At 42.7% G+C, this 19,186-nt stretch overlaps 1 protein-coding gene across 3 annotated transcripts in view; it reads right to left on the reverse strand.

Moving 5' to 3' along the window:
• Positions 1-19,186, reverse strand: part of zzef1 (zinc finger, ZZ-type with EF hand domain 1) — a 255,470-nt gene that overhangs the window by 81,452 nt on the left and 154,832 nt on the right. For 2 of the 3 annotated variants that reach the window (XM_048556965.2, XM_048556963.2), the window contains exons 40-46: positions 18,330-18,496; positions 17,208-17,485; positions 13,768-13,942; positions 12,563-12,695; positions 3,038-3,234; positions 2,321-2,440; positions 1,779-1,970 (exon numbers count right to left, since the gene is read on the reverse strand). In XM_048556965.2, coding sequence (XP_048412922.1) covers positions 1,779-1,970; positions 2,321-2,440; positions 3,038-3,234; positions 12,563-12,695; positions 13,768-13,942; positions 17,208-17,485; positions 18,330-18,496 — 1,262 coding nt within the window. The remainder of the gene's footprint in view (positions 1-1,778; positions 1,971-2,320; positions 2,441-3,037; positions 3,235-12,562; positions 12,696-13,767; positions 13,943-17,207; positions 17,486-18,329; positions 18,497-19,186) is intronic. The other variant, XM_048556964.2, reaches the window with a different exon arrangement.

Raw genomic sequence — 19,186 nt, forward strand, 5'->3', positions numbered from 1 at the left:
TCTATGTTGTATTTGCCTACTTGAGTCAGGATGGCAACCAATACTAAATCAGCTCAATTTCCAAAGACAAAGAGACAGAGATTTTAAGAATCCTTACTCTTAATCAATGGTGGCCCATTCTGGAAGAAAATACACAGATTTTGTCAAGAGGATACAGCTATATGTACAAGTTCAATTTCCAATCCCCTGTGAGGCCAAACAGTCTTCTAACACTCTTGAAGAACCATGTTATCACAGCCGTCTCCAGTGAAGCAATATGGGCACCAATATAAATAACCCAGAAAGCAGCTAACACATTTACAGAAAGAAAGGTCCACCTGAATCATCGTTTAAGCCTAGTTGGTTTGGTCCAGTAGCAAACGATATTTAGATTGTCACAGTCACAGACAATGGATGTGTCTCACATGCGCAAAGCTCTTCTTTTTCAAGAGCTTGCAGCTCCTGTATGAAAAGTACCAAATCAAACATTATCAGAGATTTCTAGGTAAGTTAACGATGGCCAAACCTGAGTGAATTGATCAAAACTTTCACAGAATCTTTCTACAAGTTAAACTGTACCTTCTTAAATGACATAACACCTCAGCAAAGACCTGAAGGCCTCAGTTTTAATCAGAGATAATGGGAACTGCAGATGCTGGAGAATCCGAGATAACAAAGTGTGGAGCTGGATGAACACACAGCAGGCCAAGCAGCATCTTAGGAGCACAAAAGCTGCTGTTTCGGGCCTAGACCCTTCATTAGAAAAGGGGGATGGGGAGAGGGTTCTGAAATAAATAGGGAGAGAGGGGGAGGCGGACAGAAGATGGATAGAGGAGAACATAGGTGGAGAGAAGACAGACAAGTTAAAGGGGCAGAGATGGAGCCTGTAGAGGGGAGTGTAGGGAGGGGATAGGTCAGTCTGGGGAGGATGGGCAGGTCAAGGGGGGGTGGGATGAGATTAGTAGGTAGGAAAAAGGAGGTGCGACCAGAGGTGGGAGGAAGAACAGGATAGGGAGGCGGGGAGAGCTGGGCTGGTTTAGGGATGCCGTGGGGGAGGGGAGATTTTGAGCTTGTGAAATCCACATTGATACCATTGGGCTGCAGGGTTCCCCAGCGGAATAGGAGTTGCTGTTCCTGGAACCTTCAGGTGGCATCATTGTGGCACTATAGGAGGCCCAGGATGGGCATATCGTCTGAGGAATGGGAGGAGGAGTTAAAATGGTTCACGACTGGGAGATGTAGTTGTTTATTGCAAATCGAGCAGAGGTGTTCTGCAAAGCAGTCCCCAAGCCTCTGCTTGGTTTCCCCGATGTAGAGGGAGCCATAACGGGTACAGCGGATGCAGTATACCACATTGGCAGATGTGCAGGTGAACATCTACTTGATGTGGAAAGTCTTTTTGGGGCCTGGGATGGGGGTGAGGGAGGTGGTGTGGGGGCAAGTGTAGCACTTCCTGCGGTTGCAGGGGAACATGCCGGGTGTGATGGGGTTGGAGGGGAGCGTGGCCCCAATTTTAATGTTGTACTCATCATTCTGGACTTCAAGGAAGGAGGAGTTACAAAAATGTGGCTCAGGTAATGCCACATCAATATTAATTAATGAGACAATGGAACCTTACTGATAGTCTTTGAATAATAAACACTACACCACTAATTCTCAACGAGCAGTATAAATATCAAAGCAGCCAGAAAAGCCAAAGTGACCAGAATGCTAACCCACTGGAATTTACATTTTATTTCTGACACATACTGAACGTAATGAGCATTTTTTTATTTATAGATGCAAGTTTGCATCCATACCTGGAAAAAGATTTTTGTGGCTTCATCAAGACCTTCCAAGGGATCAGACTTGGTTTCATCAAGGTCAAACACTGAGCCACCGCTTTTAGGTTCATGATCTGACACCTGCTCCTTCTCCTCTGTCTCACATTCTGCCCCTTCAGCAGCAAGACTGACCTCCTTCTTTGATGAATACATCATAATCGACAGGGTCTTGGTGTAACAAGAAAGAACAAGGTAAGATTAAAATTGAAGTCCAATGCAATTCTGCACAAATCTGGCTTATACAAGACATGGTATATGAATAATTTCAGTATAAGATGTTAAATGCAGAACACATTTTGAAGAATTTATTTTATATCAAAAGACCTTCCATCTCTCCAGTCAGCAGATGGAACATTTGTACACAGTAGTTTCTGACCAGTTTGGAAGGTGAAGCCAGGAATAGCAGCATACAGAGCTGCTTGAAGCATCTCTAATAACACTGCACAAAGCTTAAATGACTGCAGAAACATGACCTACATACTTAAAAATCCAATATTGGCTGAAGGTCCTGTTCTTACCTCCAGGTCACAAAGCAGCCACAGCTTACTAAACCCTGTCCCCTTGGTGCATTTCTTCTCCAGCAGTTTGATCAAACCAGATCGGAGAATAATCGGGTGGATCTCTTCAACACTATGTTTCTGCAACAAAGACATGGAAATGTTAGTCACCACAATAATGGAGGAAATTCTAGTCAGAAACCAGCTCAACAAAGTAGTCCTGATGCAATGGAACAGGGCACAATCACTGCAATAAAAGCAATGACCTCATTCAGAATCTCCGTACGTTCATCACATTTGAGAACAATCGCAATGACTCTTATAGTCTATGAAATATGGCTTGGGACTCTGCAAGTGTACTCTTGAGGTACAATTCACGTCCTGACTCCTCTCTCCACAAAACTGACAAGGCAGCAGTCAAGAATATGCTGCAATACTCTCCACTTGCTTGAATGAGAACAGCTCAAATAAAACCCAAAAAGCTTGACACCATCCAGGACAAAGCAGCCACTTGATTGGCACCCCATCCAACAACTTCAATATTCACTCCCTCACAGTATGATGCCTGGGGACAGCACTGTGTACAATCTATGAGATGCAGTATTTCATCAAGGCTCCTTCAAAGTTACCTTCCAAACCCATGACCTCCATTATCTAGACGGACAAGGGCAGCATTCTCTCTTTTTTGAATTGGTCAAAATTCCAAAGCCACCAGTAGTTTCATTAACAAGTGATTACCTGCAGTGTTTTGTAGAGACCCTTCAGTGCAAGTGATTGGAGCCAGGTAGCCTCCACTGCATCTGGGAAGCTGCTGTCTATATTGATCTGCAGTAGGTGGCTGTAGATTAACATAAAGTGCTGTAGGAACTGGATGAGTTGAGGCTGAGCTGCTGTATATTCAGGCTTACAAACCCGTGCCAACCGGTAGTCTCTCACTGAGTTAAAACAGAAATAGACATTCAAACAGAATGGTTAATTTTCACATCCCAATCACTACACCCCATCCTTTTATGTTCTCTGGTTTTCAACTATTTGTTTCATTCAGCTTATTTCAAATTCTTTACATACACTTCCCACTTACCTCTGATAAGCCCTACACGTACTTCGTTACCAACAAGCTAACTCTGCATTACAAATATTCAAAGGTTCTGTCTGCACCAACTTTGGAGGGAAAGCATTCCAAAGGACTCCTGAGCCTTAGGGGGGAAAAAGTCTTTTAAATGGGCGACACCTGATTTTTAAAATTGTGACCCCTCTTCACAACCACCTTGTGATGCCCCTCAGGTTGCTGTTTGTTTCATAGCACAACAAATTACTTTAGGTTCCAGTAGAACATGTGAAATGAAAAACTACACCCGAGCAAGACTGGCAGAACAAACACTGATGAAAGATAAATTAATCCATTGGCAGATGTTATCATCTCAGGAGGGTATCCAGAGGAAAAAAATCTTGCTCTGAATCTGGGTCGGTTACAGCCTCAAAGACAGTTAACCAAATAATGAATAGAAAGATGAATCCCAATGAGTAGCACATGATGCTGCTTTTAGAGCTGTAAATAGTGCGGGGCACACATTCTGAAAAAAACAGGATGAAATTGACAGAGGTATATAATATTGGAAGTGAACAGACATTGATTGTCTCCTGTGGGAAACATAGCTAGCAAAGACTACAAAAAAGTGGAATGCTTTTAAACAATGGAAAGAATAAAAGAAATAGTGAAGGGCCAAGAAATGATCAACTTGAGTATTATTTGCAGAAATAGGTGAGTTATATGAACTGTTTCACCAAAGGAAAAAGCAGATGAAGGTAAGGTAGAAAAAGTAATCAGCCAGTTTGTTTTCCTTATAAGTATGACATTTGAGGGGTATGTGTTTATTGTAAGAGGTTCCAAAGAATCTTCAGACAGCTAAATGCCTACTTTAAAGACAGTGTCAGATTCATAAATATGCAGTATTAACCAGATCTCTCATCACAGAATACATGATCCAGGGTTGATGAAAAACAGCATTATGTCAACATTACAAGGAAACCTTAAGATTGGACCAGAAATGATGTTTGGCATTGATTCAGGCTCCTTAAAATACACAAGCCAAATAAAGTGAGTTCCACCAAACAGTCAGAAAAGCAGCACCTTAAAGATAGCTGCTACAAATGTGTAGACAGGGAAAGGGAAAGTTCAAGTACAAGAAAAGTACAAGGGTGTGTTCGCCAAACGGTGAAGAATTTTACCAAGTTAGAAAGTGAGACACACTGCACAGGTCACCAGTGGAAGATGGAAAATCAAAACAGGTGAAAGTGAAATGGATTAACAAAAGAACAAAGATTAGTACAGCACCGGAACAGGCCCTTCGGCCCACCAAGTCTGTGCTAACACATGACACTTTTCTAAACTAAAAACCTTTGGCTTCGACTTGATCCATATTCCCTCTATTCCCTGCCTATTCTTCAGTCAAGATGCCTTGTAAATATTGCTGTTGTATACCACCTACTCTGACAGTGCATGCCAGGTACTTACCACCGTGTGTGAAAATCCTGCCCTCAAATCTCCTTTAAATCTACTCCCAATTTTTACCATAAACTTGTGTCCTTTAGAAACTGACATTTATACATTGGGACCAAACTCTGACCATCCAATCTATCCAGGCCTCTCAATTTTCCAAACTTCCATCAGGTCACCCCTCAGCTTCCGAGTTCAACTGAAAACAGACCAAGTTTGTTCCATCTCACTCACAGCCAAGACCCTCCAAATGAGGTAACATTCTGGCAAACCTTTTCTATATCCTCTCTGACGCCCCCACATCCTTCTGGTAGTGGGCCAATCAGAACCAAATGCAATATCCCAAATGTGGCCTAACCAAAGTTCTGTGCAGCTGCAACATGACATACCAATTTTTATGCTCCATGCCCTGATTGATGTTGGCAAGACTCGATATGCCTTCAGGACCACTTTATCCACTAATGCTGCCACTTTCACAGAACTGTGGGCCTGTATGCCAAGATCCCTCTGTATACTAATATCTTTAAGGGTTCTGCCATTTACTGTATAATTCCCTCCTGCATTAGATCTTCAAAACTACATCAACTCGCATTGATGTGGATTAAACTCCATCTGCCATTTCTCCACCCAAGTCTCCAGCCTATCTATACCCTGCTGTATCCTCCGGCAAACTTCATTATCCACAGCTCCTCCAATCTTTGTACCACCCGCAAACTTACTAATGAGACCACCAATGTTCTCCTCAACATCAGTTATATATCGAGTTTTGAGAAGATTTGTAGCTCAGGTTGAGGTTCTGGATGTGAGTTTGCTCGCTGAGCTGGAAGGTTAGTTTTCAGACGTTTCGTCACCATTCTAGGTAACATTATCAGTGAGCCTCCGACGAAGCGCTGGTGTTATGTCCAGAAACGTCTGAAAACTAACCTTCCAGCTCAGCGAGCAAACTCACATCCAGATCAGTTATATATATTACAAACAAGATCCCTGCAGACCACCATTGGTCACAGAACTCCAGTTAGAAAAATACCCTTCCACTGCTATTTTCTGTCTTCTATGACCGAGGCAGTTCTGCATCCATCTTATTAGCTCACCACAAATCCCATGTAACTTCATTTTCTGTATCAGCCTGCCATGGCCATCTTGACGAAAGCCTCACTAAAGTCCATGGAGACAACATGCACTGCCCTACACTAACCAATCATCTGTCACTTCCTCAAAATACTATATCAAATTTGACAGACAAGACCTCCTGCTGCACAAAGCCATGCTGCCTATCCCTAGTAAGTCCATTCTTTTCTAGATGTGAGAAAATCCTGTCCCCAAGAATTTTCTCCAATAACTTCCCTACTACTGATTTAAGGCTCACTAGTCTGTAATTTCCCAGATAAGCCTTGTTGCCCCTTTTGAATAAAGGAACAAAATAGACTATTCTCCAGTCTTCTGGGACCTCTCCTGTGACTAACTAGGTGCAAAGATTTTGTGTTTCATACAAGAAAGCACCAATTTCCTCCCTCAGTATTCAGGGATAGATCCCATCAGGTCCAGGGCACTTGTCTACTTTAATGCTTTTCAAACACCACTTTGTTTAATACTGACATGCCCTGGAATACCAACACATCCCTCTCTAGACCCACAATGCACCAGGTCCTTCTCCTTTGTGAATACCAATGCCAAGTATTTGCTAAGGACCTCACCCACTTCCTCCAGCTCCACTCAAATTCCCTCCTTTGTCCTAGGGTGGACCTATCTTTTCCTCAGCGAGACTCTTGCTCCTTATTTACAAATAAAGTGCCTTGGAATTTTCCTTAATCCTTTTTGCCAAAGAAATTTCATGACTCCTTTCAGCCCTCCGAACTCCCTGTTGAAGTTACTTCCTGCCTTCTTTATATTATTCAAGGGCTCTGTCGCCACGTGCCTGAACCTTATGTAAGCCTCTTCTTTCTTTTTGATGAAGCTCGCAACTACTTCTTATCCAAGGTTCCCAAATCTTGCCATCCTTACCATTCATTTTCATAGGAATACAGAGGCACTCAACTCTATACAATGGCTTGTAAGATTCCCACACGTCAAATGTGAATTTAACCTCAATTACCTGCCCCCAATCCACATTCCCCAGTTTCTGCCTAATATTATCATAGTTAGCCTTCCCCCAATTTAGTGCTTTAATTCAAAGGCTCTGGTGTCCTTATCCACTAGTATCTTAAAACTTACAGAATTATGGTCACTGTTCCCAAATGCTCCCCCAATGAAACTTCAATTACCTGGCTGGACTCATTCCCCAATGCCAGGTCTAATATGACCCCTTCCTTAGTTTTACAATTTACATACTGCTTCAAGAAACACTCCTAGACAAATCCACTTCCCCACCCCCAGTACCTTTTGCAGATTAATGATGCATTGGAGGGGGGCCGGGGGGAGAATTTGGAATGACCTATTACAGTGGCACCACAGGTGGTTCTTACAACTGAGTACTGGTAGTGGGGGACTCCGTAGTCAGGAGCATAAATAGGCAGTTCTGTGGCTGCAAACAAGGATGGAGTGTTGCATCTCTGGTGTCAGGAGTAAGGATGTCTTTAAGTGGGCAGGGCACCTTCTCAAGAGGGACGGCAAGCAGTCGGAGGTGGTGGTGGTACTCATTAATACTGATGAAATAGACACGAAGAGGGACGAGGTCCCGCATAGGATGTTCATGGAGTTAAGTCATAAGTCAAAAAGCAGGGCCTCTAGAGCTGTAATTTCAAAATTACGCCCTGAACCAAATGCCAGCAAAGCTAGGAATGAGAAGATAGTTCATCGCTAAAGAACTGCTGTAGGAGGGAGGGCTTCAGATATCTGGGTCGTTGGGAGTCTTCCAGGGCAGGAGGAAACCCACGGGCACAGGGAGAATGTGAAATCTCCACACAGATAGTTGCCCGAGGCTGGAATTGAACCCAGGTCCCTGGCGCTGTGAGGCACCATGTCGCCCTTAAACAAGGGCCCAGGCAGAATAAATTGTAAAGGCCACCAACACAGGGCAACCATGGAAAAAATTAAACAAAGAACCAGATTCTGGAATTTGCGTGAAAATTAATAACAAACCACCCAAAAGGCAGATCAACATCAGTGCTCCAGCTGGACCATCACTCAGAGCTGACGCATTCTGAGAATTTCAGAGAGATATTTAAAAACAACCAGTGTTGAAAAATGCAACTGTGAGTTAACTCAAGAGATTAGTGCTGAAAAAACCTCTTTACTGGCTTATATGCTTAATCAAAATATTCAAGTTATAAAAAGGAAGAAAAGCATCCAGGCAGTATAAAAGTGACCCCACATAGTCAATCTGATGATCACAGGAAATCTTTGGAAACAAAACAACAGAAACTCAAATATAAACATCAGGATGCTCAAGAACTAAAAGACAGAATCATCAAGAAACACATTAATTTTTCACAGTGATCAGCAGAAGTACATTCCAGTGATAACGAAGAGCTGTAGGAAAAGAGAGCCAGCCATGGATGTCTAAGGAAATAAAGGAAAATATCAGGTTGAAAGAAAACACATACAAAAAAGCAAAGAGTAGTGGGAAACTAGTAGACAGGGAAATCTTTAAAGGCCAAGAGAAAGCCACAAAAAAGGTTATAAAGAAAAGCAAGATAGATTATGAGAATAAACAAGCTCAGAATATAAAAACGGGTAGCAAATATTGCTATAAATATGTAAATCGTAAGAGAGTGGTCCTTAAGTGAATGAGAAGGCCAATTTTATAACTGGGAATGAGGAAACAGCCGAAACATTAAACAATTACTTTGTGTCGGTCTTCACGGTGGAACACACAAATAATATGCTGAAAACTAATGGCAAAAATGTTATGGCAGGCGAGGACCTACAAACTACCATTATCACTAAGGAGGCAGTGCTGGGCAAGCTAACGGGGCTAAAGGTAGACAAGTCTCCTGACCCTGATGAAATGCATCCCAGGGTACTAAAAAAGAGGTGACTGGGGGAAAATAGCAAATGCGCCAGTAATTATTTACCAAAATTCACTGGACTGTGGACTAGTTCCCACAGATTGGAAAACGGCCAATGTGACGCCACTGTTTAAAAAAGGAAGTAGACAAAAAGCAGGTAACTATAGGCCACTTAGATTAACTTCGGTCGTGGGAAAAATGCTTGAATCTATCATTAAGGAAGAAATAGCAAGACATCTGGATATAAATTGTCCCATTGGAAACATCCAGCATGGGTTCATGAAGGGTAGGTCATGTTTAACTAATTGGGTGGAATTCTTTGAGGACATTACTTGTACAGTGGACAATGGGGAACCTGTGGATGTGGTGTTTCTGGATTTCCAGAAGGCATTTGACAAGGTACCACAACAAAGGCTGCTACATAAGATAAAGTTCCATGGTATTACAGGTAATATATTAGCATAGATAGAGGATTGGTTGACCAGCAGAAAGCAAAGAGTAGGAGTAAATGGGTGTTTTTCTGGTTGGCGGTCAGTGGCTGGTGGTGTGCCTCAGGGATCAGTGTTGGGACTGCAATTGTTTACAATTTACACAGATGATTTGGAGTTGGGGACCCAGTGTGGTGTTTCAAAATTTGTAGATGGCACTCAGATGAGTGGTAGAGCAAAGTGCGCGGATGACAATGAAAGTCTGCAGAGGGTTATAGATAGTCTAAGTGAGTGGGCAAAGGTCTGGCAGATGGAGTCGATTGTTGATAAGTGTGAGGTCACCCATTTTGGTGGGAATAACAGGAAAACGGACTATGTTTTAAACGGTAAAAAATTGCAGCACAGTGCTATGCAGAGGGATTTGGGCGTCCTCGTGCATGAATCGCTAAAAGTAGGATTGCAGGTGCAGCAGGTAACTAAAAAGGCAAATGGAATTTTGTCTGTCATTGCTAGAGGGATGGAGTTTAAAAACAGGGAGGCTATGCTGTAGCTGTATAGGGTCCTGGTGAGGCCACACCTGGAGTACTGTGTGCAGTTTTGGTCTCCTTACTTGAGAAGGGATGTACTAGCACTGGATAGGGTGCAGAGGAGATTCACTCGGTTGATTCCAGAGTTGACAGGGTTGGATTATGAGGAGGGACTGAGTAGACTGGGATTATACTCAATGGAATTCAGAAGAATGAGGGGAGATCTTAAAGAAACATATAAGATTATGAAGGGAATGGATAAGATGGAGGCAGGAAGGTTGTTTCCGCGAGCAGGTGAAACTAGGACTAGAGGGCATTGCCTCAAAATAAAGGGAAGCAGATGTAGGACTGAAGTCGGGAAGAACTTCTTCACCCAAAGGGTTGTGAATCTGTGGAATTCCCGGCCCAGTGAAGCTGAATGTTTTTAAGGCAAGGCTAGATAAATTTTTGAAAAGTAAAGGAATTCAGAGTTATGGTGAGTGGGCAGGTAAGTGGAGCTGAGTCTCAAAAAGATCAGCCATGATCTTATTAAATGGTGGGGCAGGCTCGAGGGGCCAGATGGCCTATTACTGCTCCTGGTTCTTATATTCTGAACTGGAGCTTAAGCTTTCATCGCAGGTGTCGCATTATGAAGACTATCTAGACAGAAAAGTTTAAATGAACTAGTGAATGATGCCATAAAACTATAAAAGTTATAATCCTACAATAACCAATCCTACTTTGAATTTACATTGTCATAGCCTAAAAATGAATTTAGTTTCATAAGGAGCAGACACAAACATTTGAACTCTGCTAATTATGCCCTCTTGTGCATTCCTGATTTTAATCACTGCAGCAGGGACAGTCTTTTTACAGCAACCAGACATTCAGACCTGAAATCTCCCTCACTAAAACCCCACCCATCACTCTCACTTTCTGAAAGACACTGTTAAAAAAAAATTCTCTTTAACTGAGCTTTTCTGTCCTAATATCTCCAGAGTGGTTCAGTGTGAAATTCTGTACAATAGTATTTCTGTGAAGTGCCTAGGGATGTTTATATAAACATTCAAAATGTATCCAATACAATGTGATAGGCTTGTAGCAAACATTGCAGCTCATGGGATGAAGGGAAGTAGCAGTATGGACGCAGTTTTTTTTTAAACTGAACAGAGAACAGGAAGTAGTGATGAAGAATGTGTTTTTTGTTCTGCAGAGACGTGCGCAATGGTGTTCAGTACTGGAGCCTTTGCTGTTCCTAAGGCAGAACAATGATTCGAACTTGACAATTTTAAAATTGGCAGATAAAACGTGCAAGCTTGCTAAAGTGAGAGGAAGGTAGACGGATGGGATCGGCCAAATTCATGACTGTTGAAACTCCACACAAAAAAAGACAGAAAATAAAATTTTAGCCAGATGTATGAGACTTTACACACAAGTTAAGTGCTGCAATTTTGAAGAGGGTTCCAGAACAGAATTGGCCCAGCTACAACAGCATCTCATCCAGCGCTCTAACAGCACAATTTAAGAAAGACGTGAGATTTTTCTAAAGAAAAGGTTGACCAGAATGATTCAAATGAACATGGCATGTCAGTTCCATAATTATGGACAGTCTGGAAATGCTGTGTATTTTTCCTTAGAACAGGGAAGGTTAAGAAATTAGCGAGAGGTGTTTAAACTAATAAAGTGTTCAGGTAAAGTAAACTAAAACAAAGAAAAATCAAGTAATGTGAACAAAATTTCTTTTGCCACTCACCAGAAATCTTTGCATCTTTGTTACTGACCATACAGATACAGAAACAACTCTTCTATAGGACAAGCAGTTGTGTGGGGTAGGTATGAATTCAAAATGGAACTGAATAAAAGGTTGGCGGCAAACATTCAGAAAGAGTAAAGGAGGAAGACTGATGGACAGGCAAGTCATGAGATACAGACAGCAATGTTGAGCTGAGAACAAAAATTGATCAGCCATGGCCTTACTAAATGATGGAACAGGCTCAAAGGGCTGAACAGCCTGTACTTGCATGCAAGTCTTATTTTTCCTTTGAATATTATTGGAGAAGCAAATGGACTTGATGTCCTCCTCCTGTGATACAGGATTCAATGATACAAATGCAAGTTGTCATAGTTGAAATCCTCCATGCAACACTCCTAACAGTGACAATTTTAAATGCAATTCCTGTGTCCATTTCTATTGGCCTTTAGTTGAGTTCAGTTTTGCTCTCATGCCTTAACTGTGGTCAGTCTTAAGGCTCAGGGTATTCTAATCATATCTTTGTAAATAGATTATTTTCTTTTCATCATGACGCAACCTTAACACCATATTTTAAAGAACAACGCCATATTTTCTCTTTGTCTCATAAGGGTGGACTGCTTACATTTTGTCAAAAAAAAAAGCTTTTGTGGTGAGCTGTTTGCAGCAGATTGAATTCTACAGGGATTCAAAATACTCTCTGAAAATCCTGTCCAACTTCATTTGAGAACCAGAGTTGAAAGCAAGGTAGCAGTCTCTCTTCCCTGTGCCAAAACTGAAAGGGAAATTCATGAACATTTTGCAATTGGTATTGCTCTACTTGTCAAATTAAGCCGTTTAGATCAATCACTGCAGTTACACAGCTCCCCTTCCTGGACCTTTCGTAGATTCATGATCCCAACACGCCGAACAAAGGACAAGATGTGGATCTGTGCATCGGGCCTCTATCAATAACTGTTTTGTAGCTGACTCCTAGGATGTGCATTAAAACACTGATTGGGTTTTGCCTTGCTCACCTTGAGGATGCTCAAGACCCAACCAACTGCTTGTGTTGTACGAGTTGGATCTCAAGAGTAAGCATTTATTTGGCATCGGCGGGTAGTTCAGTAAATGGGGTACTCTTGTAAGCAGTTACCTGTTTTACGCTTTCGAGTCTTGGTGTCGATTACCACTGCTTGAATCTTCTCCGTAAAATGCTTCAGAACAATAACATCGTGTGACTCGTTTGCATTGTCTATGTAAACAGTATGAGTGCCCCTGCACAGTACCTGTGCAAAAACAGGAATTTGGATTTTAAAATCAACAACAGGGAATAAATCACAAATAGTGCTAGTACACAATTAATTTGACCCTTTTAACAAACAGTGGAATTTTGTTTCGCTGGCAGAACAATTCAACAGACATGGAAGGGTCTTCTGTTCATGACTTGCATCCAACACAAAGTACCAGCTTCCACATTCACCTAAAAGGTACCTGAGCAAGAATTTGGAACAGATGAGATAGCATGCATCCAAATGATGGTCTCTGTCATTCCGTTTGAATAGCTTCGATTAAACAAAACTGATGAGCAGGTTAGGGTAAGAGGCAGGGGTAGCCAGCAAGCTGTTAATCAGTTTACGCAGTTCGACTTTCAAATTTAGAACACAAGACTGATCTAACACCAGGCAGCACAGTGACTCAGTGGTTAGCACCACTGCTTCACAGCACTAGGGACCAAGGTTTGATTGCAACCTCGAGTATGGAGTTTGCATGGGTTTCCTCTGGGTGCTCCGGTTTCCTCCCACAGTTCAAAGACATGCAGGTAAGGTGGATTGGCCATGGGAAAAGCAGGGTTACAGGATGCTCTTTGGAGGGTCAGTGCAGACTTGATGAGCCGAATAGCAAGCTTCCACATTTTAAGGCTACTATGATTCTATTACTTCACAACCAGACTGTTTGCTGTTATTGAATATAAAACACCAGAAAGTAACAAGTTGAAAAGCTTTAAACAGAGTATTTAAAATATATGAAGTCGGAATGATAGCAATGTTGCATGAACTGAAAATTAGAATCTTACAAGTTTAAAAAACTATGATAATTCCAGATTTCATCCACCTTCGTAAGTATTACTCAATATTGACTAGCTTATAACATCCATCAGGACATACATTGGCCAAATATCCTGAAACTGTTTGGAACATATTTATCTAGGCCTGTGCTATTCCCAAGAACAATCTGACATACAGTAATCCTACTGGATTATCTGTTCTGTTCAAATGTCATTCACTCAATCCAGTGTTCCTTTTATTTACTCCAATGCCATTCATTACACTTGAACACATCGAAATGATTTGTTTTTACCTCTGGAAATCCGACCAGAACCAACAGGGTGAAAATGTTGGTGCGTTTCAGGTAGAATGGCAGCTCCTGAATGCACCGCTGTGTGAAGGCAGCAATCACCTGCTGCCATTGTGGACTAGAGTTCAGCTCTCTGAGGATGTCTGCCACTGAAGATGCCCAGTCCAGGCTAATCCTGCTTCAATCAAGAGAAAGGCACAGTGATGGGGCACTTCTTCATTCACAGAATACAAATAAGGCATTTTGTAAATGAAATTTACATCAAGTAAAAATAAATAAAATGCATTTAGGTAATGTCTTTCACAACCTTATAGAGGTTCATAAAATGACGGATATAGAACATAGAACATAGAACATAGAACAGTACAGCACAGAACAGGCCCTTCAGCCCACAATGTTGTGCCGACCATTGATCCTCATGGATGCACCCTCAAATTTCTGTGACCATATGCATGTCCAGCAGTCTCTTAAATGACCCCAATGACCTTGCTTCCACAACTGCTGCTGGCAACGCATTCCATGCTCTCACAACTCTCTGCGTAAAGAACCTGCCTCTGACATCCCCTCTATACTTTCCACCAACCAGCTTAAAACTATGACCCCTCGTGCTAGCCATTTCTGCCCTGGGAAATAGTCTCTGGCTATCGACTCTATCTATGCCTCTCATTATCTTGTATACCTCAATTAGGTCCCCTCTCCTCCTCCTTTTCTCCAATGAAAAGAGACCGAGCTCAGTCAACCTCTCTTCATAAGATAAGCCCTCCAGTCCAGGCAGCATCCTGGTAAACCTCCTCTGAACCCTCTCCAAAGCATCCACATCTTTCCTATAATAGGGCGCCCAGAACTGGACGCAGTATTCCAAGTGCGGTCTAACCAAAGTTTTATAGAGCTGCAACAAGATCTCACGACTCTTAAACTCAATCCCCCTGTAAATGAAAGCCAAAACACCATATGCTTTCTTAACAACCCTGTCCACTTGGGTGGCCATTTTAAGGGATCTATGTATCTGCACACCAAGATCCCTCTGTTCCTCCACGCTGCCAAGAATCCTATCCTTAATCCTGTACTCAGCTTTCAAATTCGACCTTCCAAAATGCATCACCTCGCATTTATCCAGGTTGAACTCCATCTGCCACCTCTCAGCCCATCTCTGCATCCTGTCAATGTCCCGCTGCAGCCTACAACAGCCCTCTACACTGTCAACGACACCTCCGACCTTTGTGTCGTCTGCAAACTTGCTGACCCATCCTTCAATTCCCTCGTCCAAGTCATTAATAAAAATTACAAACAGTAGAGGCCCAAGGACAGAGCCCTGTGGAACCCCACTCACCACTGACTTCCAGGCAGAATATTTTCCTTCTACTACCACTCGCTGTCTTCTGTTGGCCAGCCAATTCTGTATCCAAGCAGCTAAGTTCCCCTGTATCCCATTCCTCCTGACCTTCTGAATGAGCCTTCCATGGGGAACCTTATCAAATGCCTTACTGAAGTCCATATACACCACATCCACAGCTTGACCCTCATCAACCTTACTAGTCACATCCTCAAAAAACTCGATAAGGTTTGTAAGGCATGACCTACCCCTCACAAAGCCGTGTTGACTGTATTTGATCAAGCCATGCTCTTCCAGATGGTCATAAATCTTATCCCTCAGAATCCTTTCTAACACCTTGCAGACGACAGACGTGAGACTTACCGGTCTAAAATTGCCGGGGATTTCCCTATTTCCTTTCTTGAAGAGAGGAATTACATTTGCCTCTCTCCAGTCCTCAGGTACGACTCCAGTGGAGAGCGAGGATGCAAAGATCTTCGCAAGTGGCAAAGCAATTGCATTTCTCGCTTCCCAAAGCAGCCGAGGACAAATCTGATCCGGGCCTGGCGACTTGTCAATCTTAATGTTTGACAAAATTTTCAGTACATCAGCTTCCTCTATCTCTATCCATTCCAGCATGCACACCTGCTCTTCAAAGGTTTCATTCACTACACAGGTCGTTTCTTTCGTAAAGACAGAAGCAAAAAACTCATTTAGGGCTTCCCCTACCTCCTCAGGCTCCACACACAAGTTCCCTATGCTATCCCTGATCGGCCCTACTCTTTCTTTGACCATTCTCTTATTCCTCACGTAAGTGTAAAATGCCTTTGTGTTTTCCCGGATTCCTTCTGCCAAGCCTTTCTCGTGCCCCCTCCTGGCTCTCCTCAGACCATTTTTGAGCTCCTTCCTTGCCTGCATGTAATCCTCTCTAGCTGAACTTGACCCTAGCTTCCTCCACCTTATGTAAGCTACCTTCTTCCTTTTCACTAGAAGCTCCACCGCTCTCGTCATCCAAGGTTCCTTTATCTTACCCCGTCTTGCCTGTCTCAGAGGGACATATTTACTCATCACTCCCAACAACTGTTCCTTAAACCATCTCCACATGTCTATAGTTCCCTTACCATGGAACAACTGCTCCCAGTCCATGCTTCCTAACTCGTGTCTAATCGCATCATAGTTTCCTCTTCCCCAATTAAATATCCTCCCATTCTGCCTAATCCTCTCCTTCTCCATAGCTATGTAGAATGAGAGAGTGTTATGGTCACTATCACCAAAATGCTCTCCCACCACAAGATCTGATACCTGCCCCGGCTCGTTTCCGAGCACCAAGTCTAGAATGGCCTCTCCCCTCGTCGGCCTGTCAACGTACTGCGTTAGGAAACCCTCCTGAACACACCTTACAAAAACAGCTCCATTCAAATCTTCTGCTCGAAGGAGGTTCCAATCAATATTAGGAAAGTTAAAGTCACCCATTACAACAACCCTACTGCGTCCACACTTTTCCAAAATCTGTCGACCTATGCTTTATAGATATAGATAAGATAAATGGCACGTGTCTTTTTCCGAGGGTTGGGGATTTCAAGACTGGGGGGCATATTTTTAAAGTGAGGGGAGAAAGATTAAAAAAGAAGACATGAAGGGCAACTCTTTTTTTTAAAAAAAGGGGTGTGTGGTTTGTATGTGGAATCAAATTCCAGAGAAAGAGGTGGATGTGGGTACAGTTACAACGTTTAAAGTATATTTGAATAAGTACATGAATAAAAAAATTTGGAACGGCATGGGCCAAGTGTAGGCAGGTGGGACAACTTTTGTTTGGGATTATGGTCAGCATGGAGAGGATGGGCTGAAGGGTCTGTTTCCACGCTGTATGACTCTCTGACTGTGCTGTATTGTTGAAAACACAGCAGTAAACTTCCACATGGCACAATCCCACAAACACGAAAAATGAGCAGATTGTGTTTCTGTAATATCAACAGAGAGATTGGCGGTGACACTGGGGAAAATCTCAAATAGGAATTAGGGGGAAAGACCACATTTTATTAATTTTTCACCAAACTGTGTTAGAAATTATTGTTAAGCTTTAAATCATCACCCCCCCCCCCCTACAAACATACAAAATAATAAACATTACCAGTCCAAGCACACTGCTCCGAGACTAAACAAAACCTGCGTAGTCATCCATCCTGGGTGCTTCAGCTTGCCTTCTGCTGTGCTAAGTAACGTCCATGACGCAAAAAGGACATCCTTTACTGCTGCATCAGCTTCTGCTGGGGAGATTCTCAACAGCAGCTGCCCAAGTAACCCCAGTGTCAAGTGATAGGTCTCAATCAATTGCCCAGGGTTCTGCATTGCCACTCGAAACAGCAGCTTCAGTACTTGCCTCAAATTTGGTAGGCACATAGTTGAATCCTGTGGGATTGAGGATAACATCACAAGTCTGTACATGGATTTAGAATGCCCAGTGGTAATTATCAAAACAGCCACTGAGAACACAACTGTGCATTTCTAAATGTCAAAAGGATTGAATTGTTTGCAAAACTTGGGTTTCTTTTTAGCCTGGCAAGGTGGTGGCTTTGTGGTGATCCCAAAGAGGCACACAAGAAGTTGAAAGAAATGAAAAAGGGGAATCTGGAAAACGAAATTAAGCTGAGACATTGCCATGGGGTCAAACACATGAAATTCATTCTCTAACAGCACTGTGGACATGTGTGCGACACATGGACTGCAGTGGTTTAAGGCAGCAGCTCACCATCACCTTCTCCAGACAGATGGGCAGCATATGTACAGCTTTACCAGCTGCAAGTACATCCCATTAAATAATCTGAAGAAAATGGCATGGGGACAACTAGGCAGAATCAGCTGAAAGGCAAAATTGGGAATCATTTTTTAGGAGGCTGAACTATACATGCAATGAACTTCCAAATGAAGTACAGGTGAAAACCTTGCCAGCATTTAAAGAACAGTTCAATGTTGCAATGGGTCAAAAGCTGGCTTCCTGAGGTGAGACAAGAAAGGGCTGAACGGATCTTTCATTTGGTATGTTTTCAACTTCGAGTTCCGAAAATAAATACTAACTTGAAATAAAACCTTGGGGAAACATCTGAACACCAAATCCATTGAATGTAAACTCTCACGCAGCTCAGTTATAGTAAGGAGCCAAAATAGAGACCCTTCTATCGTACATTTGAAGCCTGTTTATTCGATTGTTAAACATAGGAAAATGGTTCTGTATAAAACAGCCGGCGGCTCTTACAGTTTTTACAGGAGGAAGCATTGCAGCCAGCAGTCCGAGAATTCTCTCCTGTGAGCATTCAGCAAAAACCTGGTCTTGGCTGTGCAGGGGCTCTTTGGCAGCAGTGTGTCGCTTGAAAGAGGTTTTTAATCCACTGGTGTGAACTGCATCTACAGCAGGCTCTGGCCCTGAAAATAAAAAAAAGTTCCTAAAGCAACTTCTGGTTTCCGCAAAGTCAAGACTGCACTCATTCTGCACTCTCCTGCTCTCCCCAGTTCTGCACCCCCAGCCTATTCCAATATTTCGCCTGAGCGTAAGAACTCGATCTCGTCTTAACTTCTTGGTTCTATAGTCTTTAACACTAACACTAGGATGGTACGGTGGCTCACTGGTTAGCACTACTGTCTCTCAGTGTCAGGGACCGTGGGCCAATTCCAGCCTCAGAGTTGGCACGTTCTCCCATATTTGCCTGATTTTCCTCCAGGTACTCCAGTTTCTTCACACAGTGCAAAAACGTGCAGGTGGATTGGCCATGCCGAATTGCCCGTGGCGTCCAGGGATGTGCAGGGTTACGGGGATCTGGTAGGAGTAGGTCTGGGTGGGATGTTCTTCAGAGGGTTGGTGTGGGCTTGATGGGCCAAATGGCCTGCTTCTACAGTGTAGGCATTCTAGGGATACTATCGCAGAAGGCACGGTAATTTCGCAAAAATACACCCTGTGTTAAGATAGCTTCTTGAGGAGGCTGTAAATAACTAAACTGGTGTTCAGTTACACGGGAGTCAATAAAGAGTTTACTCATTAGCCAATACATAAATGTTACTACTAATCTCACTTTGCAAGCTCTTTCTTCCTAAATTTCCGAATAAACTGGATCTAAC

Source organism: Stegostoma tigrinum, chromosome 27 (assembly GCF_030684315.1).
Source record: "Stegostoma tigrinum isolate sSteTig4 chromosome 27, sSteTig4.hap1, whole genome shotgun sequence".
Taxonomy (NCBI): Eukaryota; Metazoa; Chordata; class Chondrichthyes; order Orectolobiformes; family Stegostomatidae; genus Stegostoma; species Stegostoma tigrinum.